Source organism: Lepisosteus platostomus, chromosome 10 (assembly GCF_059453375.1).
Source record: "Lepisosteus platostomus isolate fLepPlt1 chromosome 10, fLepPlt1.hap1, whole genome shotgun sequence".
Lineage (NCBI taxonomy): Eukaryota > Metazoa > Chordata > Actinopteri > Semionotiformes > Lepisosteidae > Lepisosteus > Lepisosteus platostomus.
This window is the reverse complement of record NC_142620.1, coordinates 44,081,503-44,106,800: the sequence shown is the minus strand read 5'-3', so window position 1 is coordinate 44,106,800 and position 25,298 is coordinate 44,081,503. Positions and strand designations below refer to the sequence as shown.

General features: G+C 44.2%; 1 protein-coding gene across 2 annotated transcripts in view; it reads left to right on the top strand.

Moving 5' to 3' along the window:
- The window catches only part of col4a6 (collagen, type IV, alpha 6), a 146,703-nt gene extending 122,333 nt beyond the window's left edge, over nucleotides 1–24,370 (top strand). For both annotated transcript variants that reach the window (XM_088649116.1, XM_088649117.1), the window contains 17 exons: nucleotides 611–754; nucleotides 1,370–1,492; nucleotides 6,642–6,823; nucleotides 7,366–7,429; nucleotides 8,936–9,010; nucleotides 9,857–9,964; nucleotides 10,191–10,298; nucleotides 11,127–11,198; nucleotides 13,449–13,568; nucleotides 14,157–14,273; nucleotides 14,792–14,953; nucleotides 15,674–15,772; nucleotides 16,897–17,043; nucleotides 17,756–17,872; nucleotides 18,429–18,620; nucleotides 20,261–20,547; nucleotides 21,085–24,370. In XM_088649116.1, coding sequence (XP_088505242.1) covers nucleotides 611–754; nucleotides 1,370–1,492; nucleotides 6,642–6,823; nucleotides 7,366–7,429; nucleotides 8,936–9,010; nucleotides 9,857–9,964; nucleotides 10,191–10,298; nucleotides 11,127–11,198; nucleotides 13,449–13,568; nucleotides 14,157–14,273; nucleotides 14,792–14,953; nucleotides 15,674–15,772; nucleotides 16,897–17,043; nucleotides 17,756–17,872; nucleotides 18,429–18,620; nucleotides 20,261–20,547; nucleotides 21,085–21,345 — 2,378 coding nt within the window. In that variant the 3' untranslated portion in view covers nucleotides 21,346–24,370. The remainder of the gene's footprint in view (nucleotides 1–610; nucleotides 755–1,369; nucleotides 1,493–6,641; nucleotides 6,824–7,365; nucleotides 7,430–8,935; nucleotides 9,011–9,856; nucleotides 9,965–10,190; nucleotides 10,299–11,126; nucleotides 11,199–13,448; nucleotides 13,569–14,156; nucleotides 14,274–14,791; nucleotides 14,954–15,673; nucleotides 15,773–16,896; nucleotides 17,044–17,755; nucleotides 17,873–18,428; nucleotides 18,621–20,260; nucleotides 20,548–21,084) is intronic.
- The last annotated feature ends 928 nt before the right edge of the window (nucleotides 24,371–25,298 follow it).

Here is a 25,298-nt window from a genome sequence, read left to right as displayed (position 1 = left end):
GCAAAACACGACTTTCTTTGCCGCAACAAATAAAGGCATATTTTCTTGCCATATTTTCTTTGATTTTTGCAGGCTCATTCAAAACATAAACATTGGTGAGAGTGACAGCAAACGTCCATTTACAACAGGCGGAAGTACAGCTGTTTGATTCCATCACGTGTTCTTATTGTTCATGTGTACAATAGAGGTCATGCCAAATATTATTTCTCCACATAACTGCTTCAGAATACATTTAAACACACTGTAAAAGTTTGCATACATAAAGAAGTGTTGGTAAATTCTATGTGATGTAACATACTGTATAGCTAGCAATTTGTGGTACCATACTATTCAAATACATCACAAAAGCAACTAAATTCAGCTGATGTCTAGTTAAAATGCTTGAAAAGAATAATAAACGTATAATATGTATTTAATGGGAATTCAGTATTGCTTTAACAAGTTTTCCCTACAGGCAGAAATTTTAGAACCAGCTATGCTCGTACTGTATATCAAGGGTTATCTTGTGTTTTGGGGTGCAGTTGGGGGTGAAGTGTCAAAAAGGAAAGGGTGAGTAAGGAAGGGGGAATGTGGCTGGATTTGTTTCCTAATGCATGGAATTGTGTGGCAGGTGAAAAGGGAGTACCAGGCATGCTGGGCTTCCCAGGCATGCCGGGGTCTCCAGGGGCCTCCGGGACCCCCGGACAAAAGGGACCCCGAGGAGTGGATGGCAGTAAAGGGCTGCCTGGACAAGCTGGACTGACAGGACAGAAAGGTACTGTAGGGCCAGACACCAGTCATTACAATGACAGAACTCAGCTCACTCTGTACAACATATAGAGTAGGATCAAATAGTGTTTTTTTTTTCACACCTAATTCTAACAGGTCTAGTGATAACTTTGGTCATGCTGCATATTTGTTTAAAAATATTTTTATAGTAAAATCAACAAAAGCATTAAGTATATAGCTATCAAAAGTGCATTTGAATTCAGAATTATACAGTAATGCTAATAATTACTGTAAAATAATCGTACCACAAGTACAAAAGCCCATTTGATTCTGAAATAAAAATCCATGGTCTGTTTTTTATATTTGAATTTTACATGTTTACCAGAAAAGTGTATGCAACATATGTTATTGAACAAACCTGACCTTTAAAAAAAAGAAGGATGTTCTATAAAATTATGGTCGTTTCTGTGTCTAGGTGAAGCAGGGCTGTTTCCTGCCATCAGGTGTGATTGGCCAGCCTGATGCAATTACTGTAGCACAATGCACATTAAATACCATTGGATTTCCAGATTACAGTTATTAATATATCATCTGTCCAGATAACTGTATCAGTTTGTCATACTGTATATCATATTAAATAGTCTCTGTTTTCTTTCTCCAGGAGACAGAGGGGATCCTGGGCTGCCAGGCCGGCCTTCCTTGCCCCCAGTGGCAGGATTGCTGGCAAAGGGTGACAAAGGAAGCAGTGGCCCCAGTGGGCTGATGGGGTTCCCGGGGCAACGAGGTGCGGACTTTTCGAACTGGACGTTTGGCACCTCATAGCAAGTTTTTGTCCACGAGTCAAACCCTCCTGTGCTGAGTTTATGAACTCCACACTCTCGTCCCTGGCTGAGCTCAGTAACTCCACACTCTTCTCCCTGGATGAGCTCAGTAACTCCACACTCTCGTCCCTGGCTGAGCTCAGTAACTCCACACTCTTCTCCCTGGATGAGCTCAGTAACTCCACACTCTCGTCCCTGCCTGAGCTCAGTAACTCCACACTCTCCTCCCTGGCTGAGCTCAGTAACTCCACACTCTCCTCCCTGGCTGAGCTCAGTAACTCCACACTCTCGTCCCTGGCTGAGCTCAGTAACTCCACACTCTCCTCCCTGGCTGAGCTCAGTAACTCCACACTCTCCTCCCTGCCTGAGCTCAGTAACTCCACACTCTCCTCCCAGGCTGAGCTCATGAACTCCACACTCTCCTCCCAGGCTGAGCTCATGAACTCCACACTCTCCTCCCAGGCTGAGCTCATGAACTCCACACTCTCCTCCCAGGCTGAGCTCAGTAACTCCACACTCTTCTCCCTGGATGAGCTCAGTAACTCCACACTCTCCTCCCAGGCTGAGCTCATGAACTCCACACTCTCCTCCCAGGATGAGCTCAGTAACTCCACACTCTTCTCCCTGGCTGAGCTCAGTAACTCCACACTCTCGTCCCTGGCTGAGCTCAGTAACTCCACACTCTCGTCCCTGGCTGAGCTCAGTAACTCCACACTCTCGTCCCTGGCTGAGCTCAGTAACTCCACACTCTCGTCCCTGGCTGAGCTCAGTAACTCCACACTCTCGTCCCTGGCTGAGCTCAGTATCTCCACACTCTCGTCCCTGGCTGAGCTCAGTAACTCCACACTCTCGTCCCTGGCTGAGCTCAGTAACTCCACACTCTCCTCCCAGGCTGAGCTCAGTAACTCCACACTCTCCTCCCTGGCTGAGCTCAGTAACTCCACACTCTCCTCCCTGGCTGAGCTCAGTAACTCCACACTCTCCTCCCTGGCTGAGCTCAGTAACTCCACACTCTCCTCCCTGGCTGAGCTCAGTAACTCCACACTCTCCTCCCTGGCTGAGCTCAGTAACTCCACACTCTCCTCCCTGGCTGAGCTCAGTAACTCCACACTCTCCTCCCTGGCTGAGCTCAGTAACTCCACACTCTCCTCCCTGGCTGAGCTCAGTAACTCCACACTCTCCTCCCTGGCTGAGCTCAGTAACTCCACACTCTCCTCCCTGGCTGAGCTCAGTAACTCCACACTCTCCTCCCTGGCTGAGCTCAGTAACTCCACACTCTCCTCCCTGGCTGAGCTCAGTAACTCCACACTCTCCTCCCAGGCTGAGCTCATGAACTCCACACTCTCCTCCCAGGCTGAGCTCATGAACTCCACACTCTCCTCCCAGGCTGAGCTCAGTAACTCCACACTCTCCTCCCAGGCTGAGCTCAGTAACTCCACACTCTTCTCCCTGGATGAGCTCAGTAACTCCACACTCTCCTCCCAGGCTGAGCTCAGTAACTCCACACTCTCCTCCCAGGCTGAGCTCAGTAACTCCACACTCTCCTCCCAGGCTGAGCTCAGTAACTCCACACTCTCCTCCCAGGCTGAGCTCAGTAACTCCACACTCTTCTCCCTGGATGAGCTCAGTAACTCCACACTCTCGTCCCTGGCTGAGCTCAGTAACTCCACACTCTCCTCCCTGGCTGAGCTCAGTAACTCCACACTCTCCTCCCTGGCTGAGCTCAGTAACTCCACACTCTCCTCCCTGGCTGAGCTCAGTAACTCCACACTCTCCTCCCTGGCTGAGCTCAGTAACTCCACACTCTCCTCCCTGGCTGAGCTCAGTAACTCCACACTCTCCTCCCTGGCTGAGCTCAGTAACTCCACACTCTCCTCCCTGGCTGAGCTCAGTAACTCCACACTCTCCTCCCTGGCTGAGCTCAGTAACTCCACACTCTCCTCCCTGGCTGAGCTCAGTAACTCCACACTCTCCTCCCAGGCTGAGCTCATGAACTCCACACTCTCCTCCCAGGCTGAGCTCATGAACTCCACACTCTCCTCCCAGGCTGAGCTCATGAACTCCACACTCTCCTCCCAGGCTGAGCTCATGAACTCCACACTCTCCTCCCAGGCTGAGCTCATGAACTCCACACTCTCCTCCCTGCCTGAGCTCAGTAACTCCACACTCTCCTCCCTGCCTGAGCTCAGTAACTCCACACTCTCCTCCCAGGCTGAGCTCATGAACTCCACACTCTCCTCCCAGGCTGAGCTCATGAACTCCACACTCTCCTCCCAGGCTGAGCTCATGAACTCCACACTCTCCTCCCTGGCTGAGCTCAGTAACTCCACACTCTCCTCCCAGGCTGAGCTCAGTAACTCCACACTCTCCTCCCAGGCTGAGCTCAGTAACTCCACACTCTTCTCCCTGGATGAGCTCAGTAACTCCACACTCTCGTCCCTGGCTGAGCTCAGTAACTCCACACTCTCGTCCCTGGCTGAGCTCAGTAACTCCACACTCTCGTCCCTGGCTGAGCTCAGTAACTCCACACTCTCGTCCCTGGCTGAGCTCAGTAACTCCACACTCTCGTCCCTGGCTGAGCTCAGTAACTCCACACTCTCCTCCCTGGCTGAGCTCAGTAACTCCACACTCTCCTCCCTGGCTGAGCTCAGTAACTCCACACTCTCCTCCCTGGCTGAGCTCAGTAACTCCACACTCTCCTCCCTGGCTGAGCTCAGTAACTCCACACTCTCCTCCCTGGCTGAGCTCAGTAACTCCACACTCTCCTCCCTGGCTGAGCTCATGAACTCCACACTCTCCTCCCTGGCTGAGCTCAGTAACTCCACACTCTCCTCCCTGGCTGAGCTCAGTAACTCCACACTCTCCTCCCTGGCTGAGCTCAGTAACTCCACACTCTCCTCCCTGGCTGAGCTCATGAACTCCACACTCTCCTCCCAGGCTGAGCTCATGAACTCCACACTCTCCTCCCTGCCTGAGCTCAGTAACTCCACACTCTCCTCCCAGGCTGAGCTCATGAACTCCACACTTTCCTCCCTGCCTGAGCTCAGTAACTCCACACTCTCGTCCCTGGCTGAGCTCAGTAACTCCACACTCTCCTACCTGGATGAGCTCAGTAACTCCACACTCTCCTCCTTGGCTGAGCTCAGTAACTCCACACTCTCCTCCCTAGCTGTGCATAGTAACTCCACACTCTCCTCCCTAGCTGTGCATAGTAACTCCACACTCTCCTCCCTAGCTGTGCATAGTAACTCCACACTCTCCTCCCAGGCTGAGCTCATGAACTCCACACTCTCCTCCCAGGCTGAGCTCATGAACTCCACACTCTCCTCCCAGGCTGAGCTCATGAACTCCACACTCTCCTCCCAGGCTGAGCTCATGAACTCCACACTCTCCTCCCTGCCTGAGCTCAGTAACTCCACACTCTCCTCCCAGGCTGAGCTCAGTAACTCCACACTCTCCTCCCAGGCTGAGCTCATGAACTCCACACTCTCCTCCCAGGCTGAGCTCATGAACTCCACACTCTCCTCCCAGGCTGAGCTCATGAACTCCACACTCTCCTCCCAGGCTGAGCTCAGTAACTCCACACTCTTCTCCCTGGATGAGCTCAGTAACTCCACACTCTCCTCCCAGGCTGAGCTCAGTAACTCCACACTCTCCTCCCAGGCTGAGCTCAGTAACTCCACACTCTTCTCCCTGGATGAGCTCAGTAACTCCACACTCTTCTCCCTGGATGAGCTCAGTAACTCCACACTCTCGTCCCTGGCTGAGCTCAGTAACTCCACACTCTCGTCCCTGGCTGAGCTCAGTAACTCCACACTCTCGTCCCTGGCTGAGCTCAGTAACTCCACACTCTCCTCCCTGGCTGAGCTCAGTAACTCCACACTCTCCTCCCTGGCTGAGCTCAGTAACTCCACACTCTCCTCCCTGGCTGAGCTCAGTAACTCCACACTCTCCTCCCTGGCTGAGCTCAGTAACTCCACACTCTCCTCCCTGGCTGAGCTCAGTAACTCCACACTCTCCTCCCTGGCTGAGCTCAGTAACTCCACACTCTCCTCCCAGGCTGAGCTCATGAACTCCACACTCTCCTCCCAGGCTGAGCTCATGAACTCCACACTCTCCTCCCTGCCTGAGCTCAGTAACTCCACACTCTCCTCCCAGGCTGAGCTCATGAACTCCACACTTTCCTCCCTGCCTGAGCTCAGTAACTCCACACTCTCGTCCCTGGCTGAGCTCAGTAACTCCACACTCTCCTACCTGGATGAGCTCAGTAACTCCACACTCTCCTCCTTGGCTGAGCTCAGTAACTCCACACTCTCCTCCCTAGCTGTGCATAGTAACTCCACACTCTCCTCCCTAGCTGTGCATAGTAACTCCACACTCTCCTCCCAGGCTGAGCTCATGAACTCCACACTCTCCTCCCAGGCTGAGCTCATGAACTCCACACTCTCCTCCCAGGCTGAGCTCATGAACTCCACACTCTCCTCCCAGGCTGAGCTCATGAACTCCACACTCTCCTCCCAGGCTGAGCTCAGTAACTCCACACTCTCCTCCCTGGCTGAGCTCAGTAACTCCACACTCTCCTCCCTGGCTGAGCTCAGTAACTCCACAGTCTCCTCCCTGGCTGAGCTCAGTAACTCCACACTCTCCTCCCTGACTGAGCTCAGTAACTCCACACTCTCCTCCCTGACTGAGCTCAGTAACTCCACACTCTCCTCCCTGACTGAGCTCAGTAACTCCACACTCTCCTCCCTGACGGAGCTCAGTAACTCCATACTCTCCTCCCAGGCTGAGCTCAGTAACCCCACACTCTCTTTCCAGGCTGAGCTCAGTAACTCCAATCTCTGCTCTCTGGCTGAGCTCAGTAACACTGTATTCCCAAACCAAAATGTCTTACAGTCTATGCGTTATATGTTTAATCCTAACCTACCTGCTTCAGGGATTACCCCACAGTGTATTTCCAGTCTGCCTTCACATCACTACCCTGCAGATAGATAATTTCAGGCAGTTTCTGAAATGTTCAGCTCTGCCACAGCACCACAACTCCCAGCCTCGTGAACAGCTGGAGCTTCTGTCTTCTTCTAACCCTGCCCTGTCTGGTATGTTTGACTCCAGGTGAAAAAGGTTTTCCAGGCAGAGCTGGTCTCCCAGGTCAGCCAGGCCTGCCTGGCTTCCCCGGCACGGAGAAGGGAGCTCCAGGAGATCTTGGACTACCTGGCACTCCAGGGTCCCCAGGATTTCCCGGTTCCAAAGGCTCTCCTGGGATTATTGGTTTCCCAGGCGTACCTGGACCCAGGGTATGTGATCTTACTTCATAAAGCCAAGATCATCTCGACCCGGTCAAACCTTCCACTGAGTTTCTTTCACTTTGTTACTGCAAAGTAACAACCATTACTTTTAATAATGATTCTCGCCTGCCCCTGACCTTACCGTCTTTGAAGTGCGAGTCTGGCAGGACTGTGAAAATGGGAAATTAATCCATCATAGATATGTTATTACTTCAACAGGGTGCAGACAGTAATAAATCTTTAAAATTGTAGAATTGAATGTCTGAAGGTTACTGAAGAGATTAAATACTGTATTTAGATGAAAAATGCTTGCAAAACTGTTTCTATTGTCCCTTCTTTTCAAAAGGTTAATCAGAAGGTTAACCTGTTCTTTCCTTTCTAACTAAGATATTTCAGCAAGATGTCAACTGGAGGCTTATGTTTTTTAGCACAAACAAAAACAAACACAAGCCTGTTTGTTGCAATTTTCCTGATGCTAACCCAGCTCTCCCTGCCGAAATGAACGTGATGTTCTTCCAGTGCCCCTCAGTCTCTGTTGTCATGGTTCGCAGGGTGTCGATGGTCCATCCGGTATTAATGGATTCCCTGGAGTTCCTGGGGGTCGAGGCCTGAAAGGTAAGGTTTAATAGAGTTGCCTCTTCGGTCATCACCATTTCTCTGGCTGGTTACAGCTGCTCTTTTTACAATGATTCTGGTCACAGAAGCTGCTTTTATGAACACTTGCCAAAAGCTCCTTTTTTCCTACTGTACTCTTGCACCTGAACAGGATTGCCAATTTCTCTCCCCATAGGAATCTAATAACCCATTTCTACTGCCAGCCCACTTTGTTATCTACCACTCCCTGGTCGGCCCAGCAACATAGCAACCATGTCATCTAACCAGGAAGGACCATTGACATTCTAGACCCTTAAGCTTGTAAATTTTAAAAAGGCAAAACTCACAAAATTAAAATTAAATAAACTAAACCCACTTTGCTATGGTGAATGCAATCGTCTTCACTCAAAGCAGAGATGATTCACTTCCAGTTTGTTTTTGATTTGGGACATTGGCTGATGGCAGCCACATTCTGTACTGCCACTGGTCTTAATTTGAAATTGTATCAAGCTTCTCACAGTTTCCCAGTCATAAAATAGCAACACCAAATAAAATGTTCTTTTGCTCACAAAATGCTCTCAAAGGAGTCATCACTCCTTTGTTAAAGAATTCAGATTGTTTCAAATGGTGTTCATTATTTTTTAATTAACCTATTCAGAATAGGCAAAGAAATGATGTTTATTATTTTTTAATAAACCTATTCAGAACAGGCAAAGAAATGATGTTCATTATTTTTTAATAAACCTATTCAGAACAGGCAAAGAGGTTAACAGCAAAAGAATTCTGAGAATAGCATGTTTATTTTGTTAAGGTGACTGACTTCTGTTTCTGCTGCTATTAAGAATATTTATGGCTGGATAACATTTTAAAGATTTCTGGTTTTTGTTATGTGTATATATATTGACGTCACAATAATCTGTCAATTAGTAATAAACTGTACATACAGTATAACACTTTGAAATTACTCTCCCAGTCAAATCTGTAACACTGATTAACTGTTCATTTAGCAAAACCTGGAAGAGTTAATCAGTATTTAACATTTGCTACACACAGTAATAAAGAATTGACATTAATGTTTTAATTTCAAAGGGAAAGAAAACATTTTAAAGAATACATTTTAAAAACCAGTTATGGCAGTGTAAGTGAAGCATGGGACACTTGCCCTGACCTCTGCTTTTGCCTGTTAACATTTCAGTGAGCTGTTCTGTCAGAGCAATACATATTTGATTGAATTTGTACCATTTATAACTTTGCTGCCATCAAAGGAAAAATTCTGCCTGTACAAAAATATTCCTTTTACAGAAATACTCCAAATTCAAATAAATACTCCATTACACATACAGTATATACTCCATATATGAAAATAATCTGTAAACAACCAAGTGTTGAACAGAAGTTGAATTTAGCTATAAAGTGAGATGGCATTGTAAAGGCATTGTAATAACTGTGTGTTATTAAAGAATACAAATGAAAAAGCTTCCAAAGAACGACGTTCTAGTGGATTGCTCAAGATTCTTGCTTTCCCAGGTGATCGTGGAGTCTCAGTGAGCACTCCTGGAATCCCAGGAAATAAAGGTCAGCCAGGAGACCCTGGAATACCTGGTGAGTTTTGTGCAGTGTCATATGTCACCAGAACCAAAGACATTGTCTATGCAGTGTTGAATTCTGGGAACTGATTTGCTCCTTAACTGTCCAAATGTTTGTCTGTTGGAAGGGTTGCTTGCATTTATACAGGGGGTTTCTTCCCAGAACACTTTACATAAAAGAGGGAACAAATTTCATGGAAGACACACGGTCATTATTCTGCACCAGCACCTACTGCTTCACCTACTAAATCATGGAAGGATGTGGGGAGGCCTAAATTTCCTGAGGCTAATAACTCTACACTTAAGCCAACAGTACCATGTGAACTTTAAAGAGCAAGTATTCAGGACCTCAATTTAATGTCTCTGCACAAAGATGTAACTTCATATAGTACGGTGTTCCTGGTCACCATAATGGGATACTGCTTTGGAAATTCCATTCTAGATTGAAAAGTGGCACCTAAATTTCGACCAACTCCCAATAGAGTAGTGACCTGATTTTCTTTTTTTTTTCCTTAAGGTCTATTATCCCAATACTGGCCAGGCCCCACCTATCTTAGCTTCTGAGATCTGAATAGATCAGGCTACAACAGGATTGTTTGGGATATTAAATAGTTGGGTATTCTTAACACAAAGAGTTATGAATGTAACAACTCCCCAGGCCTTGTTGTTGAAGGTTAGTCCTTTCCAGTTCTCCAAGGAAGATGAAATTCATTTTCTTCAATGAGCTACGTATTAAATCTGTAATCTAGTGACAATCAGCAAGTTTGGCCAGGTGGCCCTCTTGATATGTTCCTATAATAAAAATTAGCTATAATATAGGTTTTCAATTTTGGTTCCAATCAATATTTTTCATGATTTACAGGGGGGAGAGGCACTGATGGCCCATCAGGTGGTCCTGGTTTCCCTGGAAACTCTGGGTTCAACGGTCAGAAGGGCATCCCTGGAGAGCGAGGAAGGCAGGGCCTGCCAGGTAGGTGCCAAATAAAAATCAGACCATGCACAGGATCAGACTCATGTTTTAAGGAGTTTGCTGTACAATTCCAGGAAGCTTTGAATCACTCCAGATTTTGATGGTGTCAATGGTGTTGTAGCCTTGTATAAATGGCAGTGTTGGCCTAGTCTGTTTGACTGTAAGATAATATTATGTGGTGTATTTTTTTCTTTGTGATGTAGCAACTGACTCTCTCTGTTTATAGGTACCCCAGGATTCCTGGGCACCAATGGTCTGCCTGGGCTGCCCGGTCGGAGGGGGCCTGAGGGTTCCCCTGGTACCCCTGGATCACCAGGGAGATCTGGACAGAAAGGTGAGATTGTTGACAAAGAACTATTAACCTGTTTTGTAAAATGATAGTGGTTTGTCAAAAATAAAATTATTCATTCTTTATAGGATTTCAAGTTTGTCTGTTGAGCACAGGATCTAAGGCCGTTGTTGTGTAATCCCAGATGAATCCCATCTTTTTTGTATAAGAAGGAGATATTTCTGATAAAGCTCTTTCATTGTGGACTGGTGTGGCATTCATTAAGAATGCCAGAAGTTGTATAACTTGTGTGGCTCATGCCAATCATTTTGTATTCTGCATGCAGTTTCTATAGAAAATCTCTCTTATCATGGTGGGCAGTTGGTGATTGCAGAGGTGTCGGTCCGTAGCATGCCTTTTTATGCTTTACAAGAATCATAGTTCTGTTTTTCCACTGTGAATTAGATTAGAAGCACCTAATCATCGTTTTGAAATACAGACTGCATATGAAATACATAAGGACGTTTATGAGCAGTGGGATTTTCAAGACTAGTGGTAACTAAATAGCAAACTTGGAGAGCAGTGAAATCCCTTACTAAGGAAAAACGGAAAACATAAAAAGAACAGATTAAAAACTTCAGTATTTTATTAATGAAAAGTAATTATCAATTGCTTCACTCTGGGAGGGGTAATGTATAATTGCCCAGCAGAAAACAACAACATCACAAGGTGTGACAGATGACTTAGAAACCAAGTTGTTTTTTATGACATGGTGCTTTATGCTTTAGGTAACCTGAGATTAAAATTCACATGACTGTTTACCGAATCTGGAATGATGGGCATGTGTGTTTCTAATTTGCCACAATGTGCTTTTTCCTTGCCTGTCCTCTGCAGGTTTGCCTGGAGCTCCGGGCCTGGATGGGCTCAACGGTTTGCCGGGCCCCAAGGGACCCCCTGGAACCCCAGGTCAGCCCACTCACTTACACCTGGGGGTTCCTCTCACCTGCAGTCTGTCTGATGTTCCAGTGTTCTCTCTCTACTACTCCAGTAGTCTATCTAGACAGTCCCTGGTGGGGTTCTGTGGCTTTTTAAAACCAAAGTCAGCACCACAGCAACCTTTTTAACAATCATGCAGGAAGTGCTGCAACTCACCTTTTAACTGTTAATGAAGAAAAAAAGGACACACATACGCAGCGTCACTTACAGTTCTTTTCGGACCCTATGCGGACGACACAATCCGAAGTAGTGAGGAAACACTGGGGAAAAAGTCATGCAGGAGATGGGAATGAAGACAGGGGGCGTGTCCTTGGTGCGCTGGTGTACGGGGAAGGTGTGGCCGAGGCAAACAGTCCAAAGAATAAATCCATAGGAAAATCCAAAATACGGGCAAAAGTCCATGGCCAGGTGATCCATCCAAGACAAAGGATTAAAAACAGGAACCGGGTCGGAACCGGCAAGGGGAACAGGAACAGAGACTTAAAAACATAACGGAGCCAGGCACAACCAGGTCTCAAGCTCACATGATATAGAAACCAATGCAAAGCCTCGAGTGAAGTGAGCGTCTGGCTTTTAAGGGTGAACTGAAACGGGGTAGGAACAAGGAACAGGTGCGGGGAATGAGGCAAACGAGGAAAGACTGGAGCGCCCTTAAGAGGAGGGGTTTGCGATCGTGACACACAGTGGCATTAAATAAATCACTGTTTAAGATGGAAGTGTTTCATAAGATGTTGTGTGTCAGAAGAACCTAAGCATATACTGTAACAGGTTACAAATGAGAGGTGCTAATTAGTAGCTAATTGATTAGAGCATCTTATCCAGTCATCTCTTGAAGAAAGCCAGTGTCATCTTCAACAACATCTCTGGGCAGCTTTTCTTTATAATGTACAAATTATCATCATTATTTTGTAATAATGTAAATTATAGAAAGTAGAGGTCTAGTTCAGGGCCTAAATTGAAGCTAGTACTAGAAAAACAATTCCAAAGTGCAGTTAACACTGATCTAACCTCTTTCTTTAAAGGATAGGTGTTCACCTCACTTCCTGAAAATAATATATCAGTACCTTTGGAGGTTATTAAACCTACACCCTACGACAGAATTACAGATACATAGGAAGAGGACAGTCACTGGACTTTAAAACTCTTGAGCAGCAAATGCTTATGTTGTATTCTCTTGTAAGAAATGTGTATTTTAGCCAAATTAGTCAAAAATGAAACAGAGGCGAATTCAAATTTAATTTAATTTTACTTTTAAACACACACAATAAAATCAAATGTTCTTCAGGTGAAAGTACTCATTCATTACAGCTGAGTCACCTCAAATACATTAATTTCTGTTGTACTCCCTACTGTATTGTGTTAGGGAGTGTCATGGAAAAAGGGAATGTTTAATGGCAACTACTGTACATTCTGATTTTATTATTTAAGAGCTTTTCAAAAAGAAGTATAGGGACAAAAATGAAGGATCAGTACTGAAGAAAGATGAATCTATTGGCACTAGACTAGACTATAAAGATTTCCCTCATAAGACAAAATGACTGGTGCCAGAAATATCTTCATATTTGTCTTCTTTCAGTTTATAATCATTTGAACTAAAATTGGTCATTTTTTTACTTCAGTTGAAAGGCTGATGACTGAAAACCAGTTGCCCTAACGCTCTCATTCGTTTGTTTTTCTGCACACATGTGTGCTTTCCCTGGGATTCTGTGGCAGTGATTCCCTGCAGTCACCATTGAATCAAAGACATGGATGAATAACATGTCACCGGTACTCACTAGTGCTCACTAACACATACTGTACAGCATGACAGCACTACGGCTGCAGTGCTTGAATCTTTTATTTATTATCTCTCAGTGTACATTATGGTCTACTGTACCTGCAAAAGAACAAACCATGACTACGGACCCTAGACTCCTGTGAGGAAGGTAACTGCAAAAGCAGTGAACTCTGTGGTATTTACACTGTATACACATATTTACAGCCTTGGCAATAAGGATGGAAATCAAATGGTATGTAGGAATGGTTGTCTTGATTGTAAAATCACGCTTTAATTTCAGTGGTCAGATGATTAGAGGACAGATCAATTCCTCAGGACAGTTGACCTTGGGAGGAGATGCACCTCATTGGTCAACTCTGATGATTTCACAGGAAGCCTATGCTGGAGCACCTGTGGCTGGCACGACCTGTGTTAAAATGAATTTCTCCCATTCCCCCTTCCAGGACTGAGCGAGCTGGGGATCCCTGGCCCTGCAGGGCCTTCAGGCCCCAAAGGAGAGAGGGGGTTTTCCTTTTCTGGCACACCGGGTATACCTGGGAAGAAAGGAGAAAGGGGCGAGCAAGGTAAGAGGACAGGCTGAGGGCTGTTTACAGAAACCAGAAGCCATGACCGCTGTCTGCATGAGACGAAGGACTGGATTCAAATATGTTAGTATAAAAAACAAGAATTTATTTCCAGACTGTTTCAGACATTTCGTATGCATAACTGTTTATTTAGATTCATGATGCAATAGAAAAGAAGAAAGGTGAAGCTATGATATTTATCTGTTAATGACACGTCCAGCTCTTGAGAAATTACTGTCTGTGGCTCTAAGTTGCCAAACGAAGCCGTCTATTTAATAAGTGTGTTTTCCGCTTACAGTACAACATGTTTATAGCAACCGTGCCTCGCAAGAATTAGCTGTAGGTCATCAGTTTTCAAATACCTTGAAGAAGTGAAGATTAAGTTGATGTGTCCTGCTGAGAAACACTGAGCAGTACTTTTAAGTATTAAAAGAGCAACCTGGAGTAAGAGATACCATAGGTGTAGCAAAGCAAACACAATTTTCACCTGAATGTAAATGTGGGGAATTTTCAGTAACACACAAATGTGTAAACTGCTGTGTGAGAGCCTTGGCCGTGATAACAGGGTGTTTCTTTCATGGTTGGTAGGTGCCCCCGGTGTGGTGGGCATCCCCGGTGCTGCCGGTTCTCGCGGGGGCTCTATCCCCTCCAACTTCCCCGGTCAGCCAGGAGACCGAGGACTGCCTGGACTGGATGGGGAGCAAGGTACCGTACCATGTGCTACAGAAAACACAATGGTTACCAATCGTTCAGCCAATCTAGCGGGTTTGATAGCCGGTAGCTTTTTAATCCAAGGATCTCACTCAGCTGTTTCTCAGAGCCAGAGTAACAGCTTTAACTGTGTGGCTGAATAGCTTGTTCCATACTCCCACACCCCTTTGTGTAAAGACATGTCTTCTGCACTTTCTGCAGGAGCTGCAGATAAATAGTCACACAACATGGATTAAACTGATGTGTTCATCAAAGATTTGAACTGTACCACTTGCTCAGTGTACCCGTCACTATACTGGGACATTAGGACCCATATAGACCACAGTGTGAGCGCCCCCTACTGGCCCCTCTAATTCCTCTTCCAGCAGCAACCTTAGTTCTCCCATCCAGGTACTGACCAGGCTCACACCTGCTGAGCTTTAATTGTAGCTGTCATTGTGCGCTGAGTAGGTAATTGTGGCTGTCATCGTGCGCTGAGCAGTATGACTGTGTAACTGTGTGTGTTTGGGCAGGCTTCCTCGGCCCCCCTGGACCCCCAGGTCCTGCTGGCCCGGGCACCGCACAAGGAGACAGAGGTGACCAGGGCTTCCCGGGACCACCTGGCCTACCTGGACAACCTGGCAGTCTCGGCTTCTCCGGCTCTCCAGGAATCCCTGGAGCCCCCGGATTCAAAGGTGAGGGGGCATGTAAGCTTGAGGGCAGAATTCTCACTACACCACGACCCGTTGTATCTGCTTATAGATTGGAGAATAGATGAGCTTTCTTTCTTATGACGCTTAGATTTGATCTGTATACTAAGAACCAGAATAAAAATGTAATATATTCTGAAAATGGGATTACTACATTAAACACACTTTTTAAAATAATGTAGCAGGAGTGTGTGGAAATACTGGCTGTGGCAGTCTCACCTATGTTCAGCACATGGTGTGAGGGTGAATATGGGCTTTGGTCTACAGAAAAGTGGGTGGGACAACTTAGTCACTTTAAAGCTGAGAGCACTTTTTACTGCTGGGAAATATTGCACTGTCTGAGGTATTGCCCATGCTATAGTATTGCCCTTGATATGGCCACATCTCTAAGTTTTAACTAAGTGTGTAAGTGGCCTTTTTGACTGACCTTTTTGATGTGATGAGGTTTGTTGGGAACGTGCACTGTCCAAGAATCATGCGTATCCTCACATTGTCACGTCAATGGCAGGCAAAGCAGAAATAAGCTGCCTGGCAACCCAGACGCTGTCAGACATTGTCCCAGGTGTGGTGTTTGAATTTCAAACTCTTTCTCGGAGAGTCAGTCCTCAAGGCCATGTGTGGTACTCTACAGCTCTGGCACTCTTGTGATTCTGTGGAGGTTACTAGTTCGGGCTTCTGGTTAAGACCTTGCTGTGTCTTCTTCAGGTCAGCGAGGGGACTCAGGCATCGCTGGAACCCAGGGACAGAAAGGGTTCCCTGGGGACCCCGGCTTCTTTGGGTTGAAAGGACTGAAGGGAGTGAGAGGTGAGCAGGGCAACAGTAGCTGTCCTCCCCACAGGAGATTTTCACTACTCATTCAAAACACAAATCCAGTAAAACAAGAGCTGCTGTTACAGGGTCCCACTGGATGAAGGGTCTAAGAAAAGCTTGTAAAAAAAGAAAAATATTTGTTTTTGAATATTTTTTAAGGCAGTAGATTTTCTGTAAATTGATTTTTTTTTAAATCGCTTGCCGGAAGTGTACAGTCTATCTAGTAGTAAGTTACTAAGTTAATTTTCCAATATTTCTATTATAAATTATGTAACTTTCCACAAAATACTTCAGCCAAGGTTCCACCTGTTCAGACTGCATCCACTTCTATAACTACATCCCCGTATTTGCTCAAGTTAATATTATTATAACCTATTGATTTTCAGTAGGTGAACGTCAGAATTTTTTAACACTCCACCCCAATGGGTCTCAACCCTGGTCCTGGAAGACTTCTGTGTCTGATGGTTTTATTCCAACCGAGTTGTTAATCCTTAGTGCTAAAGAATGCGTTTAATTGATCGCTAACTTGTTTACAAAATTTTGCTTACCTGTTTCTGGAATGGTCTTTGGTTTCAAGAGTACCGGCCATCAAGCGCACTTCTTGAAAAACCTCAGCATACAGATCAGTTTATGATGCCCTTTAGATGACTAAAAAGGTTTTCCAGAAACAGGGTTGTAAACCACTGCCATACTATCTAACTTTTACACTTCATATTTAGAAATCAATAGCCTCACATACGTGGAATAAGGCAACAGCTCAATTGCAAAACCTAAAGAATATTTAATATGACTTAACAATGAAACACATCCAAACCACAGCAGGCTTGGACAGTTGGTATTTTTAATGGCTTCCATCAGTTCCCAGTTACATCAAGCAGCCACATCAGCCCCTTCTACAGAGGCTGTATCTCTGTATCTCTGCCATAGAATGAAAGAATACTTAGAGTAATGGTATTGGGTTTCTCTTCAGCAGCAGTCATAGAAAACACTGCTTCATTGTAATGTTTAAGGATTTGATCTGTTTGCTCTGGGCTGTTTGTGATGGGCTGGATGCCTTATACCATAGCTCTCTTGGTCCTGACAGGTTGAAGTGAGCTCTTGTATCTTCTGTGTGCTAGGTTCCCCAGGCCCTCGAGGGATTCCTGGATTGTCAACTCCTCCACCTGATATAAGGATTCCCACTGGATCTCCTGGATTTCCGGGGCAGCAAGGGATAAGTGGGGAATTAGGACCTCAAGGGCAGCCAGGCATACCAGGCAGTCAAGGTGAGGGTAGTTCTGTCCACCCAAGCAGTTGTTTACAGTTCATCCCAGCAGCCAGTACTAATCAATTGCTGAAAAAAACGGCTCTTGTTCTCAGCAACCTCTGGAGACTGCAGGGTGTACAGTGCTGCTGTACTGCCAGGATGTCAGTTTGACAGAGTATAGGGAGCAGCGTCGGTACAGGACAGGGCAGTCTGGGAAAACAGATAACCAATGCGGGGAAGCCGAGACAGGAGTAATGTGATCAATTGAACCAGAAGTTGTTAAGATGCTAGAAGTCATATTTCAGTGTTTTTCTGGAACCTTCAATCCAGACATTACATTTATTGTGTGTTTTCGTCTCTGCATAAGACAGAGACAGCTAAGGACTAAAGTCCATAACAGAACTACATGCTTTTTATAGCAAAAATGTCAAATGTTTTCAATACTGCTGTCCTTCCAGAACTTTTGTATTTTAGTATTTGGTTAATCCACTGCTAGTGAAGTACAAATTTCTCTTTCTTCATACAAGGTGTTGAGCAAGTGACAGAGAATGTACAGAAACTAGATTTTCAGACAATGTCATTATTTGGAATTAAAGTAAAATTTTGCCTCATTATCTATAAGCCTTGCAGTTTAGTCTGCCACTTCTGATGTGTTTATAGGAGTATTACCCACAATAAACCCAACATTCATCATTTCCATTTTGTAACCTTTTTATGGTTTTATTTTCCAGGTTTGAAAGGTTTTCTTGGCTCCCCTGGTAAACCAGGAAAGAGTGGGCAGCCTGGATTTCCAGGAGTAGTGGGAGATCCTGGCCCTCTTGGCATTCCTGGAGCCCCTGGACAGCTGGGTAAGGGCACCTGTCATAGATGTCAATTCAGCTCTTTCACATGGTTTTCCACTGTGGGCCATAGCACTTTGCATTGATCTCGGACACTTGTGCTGTATATCTACAATATATGAATCTGAATTCAGGATGCTAGATTTCTCATTTAAAATATTTACAGTAAATGTTCAGGAGGGATGACAGTAGACAACTACACTTTCATGTCAGCAATAATTCATTTTTATCTTTTTTATCCCCCAAACAAACTAGTAAAACCATATGTGAGACTTTTCCCCTTCACATTTGTCTTTACATCCCTCCTCCGCCTGTCTGTCTACTTCTTGGTCACTCCTCACTCTGCAGGGGACTCCTACAGTTAGGGGGCTGGCCCTCAGCCAAGCAGGTTAAATGAAATCTCACTAAGAATAAACTCTCAATAAACATTTTCAACACATTTCATTCTTAGATGTTACTGTGCCTCAACAGAGGTGGGCTTAAGAGTCAGGCATCTGTTGAGGCCAATGTGACGTTTACTGTTCGTGTTGTGACCCCGCCTTTTCTCATGCTGACATGGCAACAGGACTTCCAGGGAAGCAGGGTCCTCCAGGGCTGCCAGGCACCTCATCGCGCAGCCCCAGCATTGGGTACACCCTGGTGAAGCACAGCCAGTCCGACCAGGTGCCGCTCTGTCCACAGGGCATGGTGAAGTTGTGGGAGGGTTATAGCCTGCTCTACGTGGAAGGACAAGAAAAGGCTCACAACCAGGACCTAGGTAAGAGCCTAGGCATGGGAAGATTCGAGTTTAAGCCACAGAAGTGAGGAAAAGATGACAGAAAAAGTAGAAATTAAAAAGTACTATGGAAATAGAAAATTAAACCAGGCTTTTACCATCTGTCCACCTACGATATAACTTAGCAGTGCTTTCTTCCAGAGAGAAGTTAACCCCCTAGGCTCCACCCAGCCTCACAAAATAGATACACTGGCAGCAGTAAGAGCCTCCAGCAAAGCACATCATAATTAATAACTGGCATCGTCACAAGGCAAGCGGACCCATTTCATTGGAGAGCACACCAATATGTTATGTGCCACCATCACCATCAGGGTGTCTGTGACAGAAATGATCAAGAGCTCTTCTCTTCTGAAACTATCCATATAGTGTTGTGTGTATTATATTCCCTATTTTATAACGGATTAGCTGATGCACTACATTTTTTGTAGAAGACAAAGTATTGTTGCAGTCGGGACTGCCTCTGGCTTTTCTGATTGTCAGTCCCACAAAATGGTGACTGGAAGGGGGAGAATTTTAAAGAGATAAAATGTTTAATGATTAAGCTTGTAATATTAGTCACAGACACTTAGATCAACAATTGGATTAGCAGATATAGGAGTGTCCCATGGCATCCTGGAGGCACTAGGGACTGAGCTGGACCTGAGATACATTACTTCAATTGGGCAACAAGTGAAATTCCCTCAGATAATTGAATTGTAAAGAGTGAGGATATTCATGTGCTCCAGTGCAGACGGATAAAGGGCTGACTGCATATTGGATAACTTCTGGAGTTTCACAAAAGTGAGCAATAGTGGGGCCCATTCAATGTCAAATTGTCTTGCCTTCAACAACAGAGAAATTTAATTGGTTTAATTAACTCCTCTTCAGTGAAGGCCATTGTAACGGAACACTTCTTTCCAGATCCTATGCAGACGACACAATCAGAAATAGTGAGGAAACACTGGGGAAAGAGTCATGCAGGCATACAGGGATGAAAACAGGGGGGCGTGTCCATGCAGTGCTGGTGATCCGGGGAGGTGTGGCCGAGGCTGACAATCCAATAGAAATCCGAAGGGGGAATCCAAAATGAAAGCAAAGGTCCATGGCCGTGTCATCCATCCAAAAACCAGAGATTAAAAAAAGGGGCCGCGTCGGGACCGGTGGGGGGAACAGGAACAGACACAGGAAGCTAAAACCATGACAGAGCCAGACTCATCAGGACCCGGCCTCGCATGATACGGAAATCAGATGCAGAGCCCGGAACTGACTGAGTGTCTGGCTTTTAAGGGGAACAGGAAGGAGGCTGGAACAAGGGGCAGGTGCACAGAATAAGTCCAAAGTGAAAAGAGCCGGAGAGCCCTTAAGGAGGAGGGACTACAATCGTGACAGCCATGTGGTTAATGAATGCTAGTAATCTCATCACTGTGCTCAGAAATGAGCTGTTTTGTCTTACACACTGGGAATTCTGCATTTGCTTTGGTGGGTGTGTTTTTAGAGTAATTCAAACTCATTTTTCTCCTGGATATCACATTTTTGTCCAATTTTTGCATTTACTGAATTGTAGTTTTTAATTGAGAAGTAAGCTTCCAGATGTTTCCCGCCTTAGCCTGACCTTTCACTGCTGGATCTCCCTCCCTCCCCAGGACTAGCTGGCTCCTGCTTGCCCCGATTCAGCACCATGCCCTTCCTCTACTGCAACGCCAACGAGCTCTGCTACTTTGCCAGCCGCAATGACAAATCCTACTGGCTCTCCACCACCGCCCCCATTCCCATGATGCCCGTGTCGGACAACCAGATCCCTCAGTACATCAGCCGCTGCTCGGTGTGCGAGGCCCCATCCCAGGCCATAGCTGTGCACAGCCAGGACATCACCATCCCCCAGTGCCCCCAGGGCTGGCGCAGCCTGTGGATAGGCTACTCCTTCCTCATGGTAAGTGCAACAGGGATGTTTGACACAGCATCCTGGGACACATTCCTCCAGACGCTGAAGAACTGTCTTGGCTAAGCTGTACTCAACACTCAACTATAAGCATATCCCAGGAGCAAAAGAAATTTTTGCAGAAAGCTGCACTGTAGTTAAAATAAATCTAGCAATTCAGAAATAACGAAGATAAGTTTCTAATCTCAAAGACAGCGTGACTATAGAAGATAAAGGAACTGAATCTCATCAGTCTGCAGCAGAGGTGATTACGTTCTACAAATGTTAAGAATCCTGAAAGGCAATAAAAGACTTAAGCATCCAGAAGGATGTATTCAGGAGGCATTTATAGTAGAATAGATTTTAGAGCAGGTATCTGTTGGAATGAGGGACTTAAGTGATTTTTATCATAACTGATGTGTTTTTAATATGGTTTATCATTTATCTTATGTTCCTCTCAGTCCACACTAATGTAGTTTTAGACTCTGGTTGGGATACTCGGCAAGAAATCTCTTTTTGTTCTAAAACAATTTGGTTTTGGTCTAACAGCACACAGCCGCTGGCGCTGAGGGCGGCGGTCAATCCCTGGTCTCCCCGGGTTCCTGTCTGGAAGATTTCCGCGCCACGCCCTTCATCGAGTGCAACGGCGCCCGCGGAACCTGCCACTACTTCGCCAACAAGTACAGCTTCTGGCTGAGCACCGTGGAGCCGGGCCTGCAGTTCGTGCAGGCGCCCCTTTCAGAAACTCTGAAGGCCGGGCAGCTGCGGACTCGCGTCAGCCGCTGTCAGGTCTGCATGAAGAACTTGTAGCGGCGCAGACAGGAGGGAGGAAACACAGCAATGACTGACACAGAGGAGCAGAAATACCTTACTGGAAACAGTGCGCCAAATTACCACCTTATCGCCCCCACCTCTCCCTGTCCCCGGACCAAGGATTGGTTTGGGTGACCAGCTTCAGAGGGACCTGACATCACGGGACGAAAAGTGAAAGGGGTCATGTGGGATTCTCCTGCCTTAGCTCTCGCTGACGATGGTGCTACGCGTTCATTTTCCGTTTTGTCGCCTTTGCTTGAATTCCTCACGGCTACCTCAGCGATTTATGGCAAAAACCCACCTGGAGTCGCTCTGACCCATGTTCGGTTTTACATATCTTATGAAATGCAGAGAGGTGGCGGAAACACAGACCTTGAAGTGGATGGCAACTCAATAAAAGACACAGAGCGTTTAAGCAGAAAATCTATTCCATGAGTGCTCACCAGTCGCAGTAGGTGACCTTTCCTTGTTTTTGGAGGTAAAAAATCTCTTTGTAGGATACAGAAAACCTTGTGAATGTTCACTTCCAATGGTAGAGTTTAGGATCAAGTGTTAAAAGAATAAAAAGTAAAAACTACCAAATGCTACAGTTTACACAGTTGTCGAATTTAAGCTTTTATATTTCCTTTCTTAGACATCTGCATATACTACTAATGCACTGATCGGGATTCTTACAGGTATTATTATGTGGATTTTATGAAGCCTACAAAAAATGTAACAGCTAGGTTGTGGATCAAATGCATGTAAGTGAATAGTCTGCACTGATGGGATACAAGAGGTTAATAAGGGGCCAGTAAAATTATACACATGGCTGACCCCTCATTCTACCTCTGAAACACACACTGCTATTCGCCCACTCCATGCCCCTGTGAGTTCCTGATATGCTTATGGTTGTCCTATCTAAAATGTTTTTTAAAAAATACAAGCTCATTACTATACATAGTTTTTTTATAAAATGTTCCAAAAATGACCCTATTCATCTTTCCTTTTAAATTTAAACAATTCTGTGACAGAACGCTGTAAATGAAAGGAAACAAACCGCTACCCAAAATAATCTGACAAGTGATATTCATAAAGGGAAAGTTTGAAGTTGTTGACCCATGGTGTATGAGAAAAAAATGTCTGAATCTTTCCCTTCCTGTATCAATCCAAAAAGCAAGAACAATTCTGCTAAACATGTGCAATAAAAATATTTTTCTCACATGGCTTAATCACATCCACGTCTACAGTATTTAGTCTAATTTAATTCGCAATCATAATCATTAAAAAAAGAAAACATACAGCAGACTGAAACTACCCCAATTACCATAAACTGTCTGGCAATAGATGTAATTACACTGTAATAACAATATAATTATTATATTATTATCGTTTTAATAATAATCTAATAATTACTATTTATTTTAATGCTTCACTCATGTTTCAGCTTAACATACAACATACAAAATGCATCTCAGAATAGATTGTATTTCTTACAAACTGTGGAAAAATTGTTTTTCTGGTATCACAGGCTATAGTTAACTTGTATTCATTGATTGGCAATGAGGGAAGCATTTCTTGCAGCATGAAGAACATTCGGTACTATACTGTATTTTAACAGGGTATTCAGGAGACACCCTGTCAACTGTGTCATTTATCTAATCTTGTCATGTCTGAGTTAATTTGTGTTTAAGATCATATAGTATTTGACCTGATTTGCAATGTCAAAGAAACTGAAACAGGTTGGAAGTATTAAAATATTTTGTTTTAGACAGCTTTTACAGTTTTGTTGTAAATATTACCCCACAATGATCTAAAGTATGACCCTTCTTTTTATCAAAGAGATGCTGTTACTAGCAGAGAAGATGAGCTTTAGTTCTGTGATCCATAGATCTGTATTACCCCTGTATAAGCCCCATTTCTGCAGAAAGAGAAAATTAGTAATAAAGAAAAAATTAGTTTCACCTTAATAAGATGGGAAAGATTTGGATGTTCATTGTGTTATAAGTTTGTGGTCCTAACCCAGGAAATAGGTCTAAGTTAAATTAGGCAACATACAGTATCTAAGGATTTTGCAGACCTACAAGACCAGTTAAACTCCACATGTACTAGGTAGGTTAATAAAATGTGTACATGGTTGCAAACAGTTCACTTTCCAAAAAAGACGTGGAAAAAGAAGAACTAAAGAATGGAATTCTAACTCCCTGATACCCATTACAGTAAATGTAATCCTGCTACTTGTGAACTTGTGTTTGATCTCTGAAGACATTAATGACCAGTAGCGGGACATCAATAAATAATATTGACAAAAAAAGTAAAAACCTAATAGATTTGTCATCAGAAATGTATTTTAGGACAGAGTTCCTTTATTTTTATATTTGAAATCCTGAAACAATTGTACGTATTCATTACTCCTTTTTTGAAACACTGACTTGGCGTAGGCTTGCACACCTTCAAAATCTACTGTAGAGCCAGATCCTGTAGCTTTGCCCCTGATGTCTCCTCTGTGGTTGAACACTTTTGGGGTTTGCTGATTTAACCACTATGTGTATTCACTGAGCATTTTCTTTGGCTACTAGCCATGCTATACATTTTTACTTTATTTGTGTACTTAGATTGTGTATAATTATTTACAGTTTAACCTCTGTCTAAAGAAAAGACACAATAAATACAAAAAAGTATTATGTGGAGTATATGTACATTTGATGGATTAATCGTAAATCACTTTTTAACTGTACACTTAAAATTGCTTTTAGATTATTATTGTTAGTTTTGTAATTGCTTTTTATTTTTCTAGGATACAGGAGTAATAACATATTTACTGCAGAGTATACACTCATAGGTGTGGTATTGAGAAAAAAAAGTCTATACTGATTGTACAGTGCTGCAACGTTTGTAAAAACACAATTCCCAGTCAAGTATATAACTTAAATCAGACTCAGAGTTTTTACTGTTGAAGAACAGCAATTTTTTTTTAGTTTTCACAGTTTGGAAGCACCATGGGTGTGCCTTTGTTCATTTGAAATAAACAATTTAAACTTGAGTGGTTCCTTAGGAATCTGTGTTTCTTCAATTCAGCCCATTTATGCATGCAATTCATATGCAGACTTCAATGTTTTGGTCAAATTCAAATTGTATAAAAGTCATACTTCATGGGTCACATGGAATTCAATGGACACTACACAGGGAGTGACATGAAACAGAACAGAACACGGAATGTAGGTACAGAACACGGAATGTAGGTACAGAACACGGAATGAGTCATTTTTTTAAAGTAATATTATTTTAATGCAATTAAAAATCATTCAAAATATTTTTAAAAATCTGCAAATATACTTTTTTATTATTTACTAGATGACTGGATAAATACCCATAAATTAAAATAACAGTTATCTTTGATCTTTGTAAAAGTGCACCTGCCAACAAGACCCATTATTATGTTGTAATGGGCAACGATAAATTGAAGACCATTACAAGACCACAACACAGGAGAAAATATTCTAACAGTACATATCAAGGACACACACACACGCACCCATAACAAAGCAACTATCATTTGTCTGTGACATTGGGCAAAAGGTGTGCAACTTAGAGAGACCAGTCAGAAAAAATACAGGAATCTGTGGTCGGTGCAAGAGCTGCTGTGGCTAAGTGTGATTATTGTTCTCCATAAAAACATTTGAAACAAAGATCTTAAAATCTAATTGGCTTGGTATAGTGTAAGGCTTGTTTAAAAGGGGAGCAGCCTCAACAATATTAAGAAATATCTGAACTCTGACATTTACACACGTTAATATACCCTAAAGTTAATACTTCATACACCCACAATGACAAATCTGAAGAATGCTACCTTTCATCCTGTAGTGAGTTAGTAACAAAATGTCCCTGAATACGAAGCATACAAGCAATGTTAAATAAAAGTTTTCCATCTCTGCTTGTGTCAATACATCGCAATATTGGCGACAGGTAAG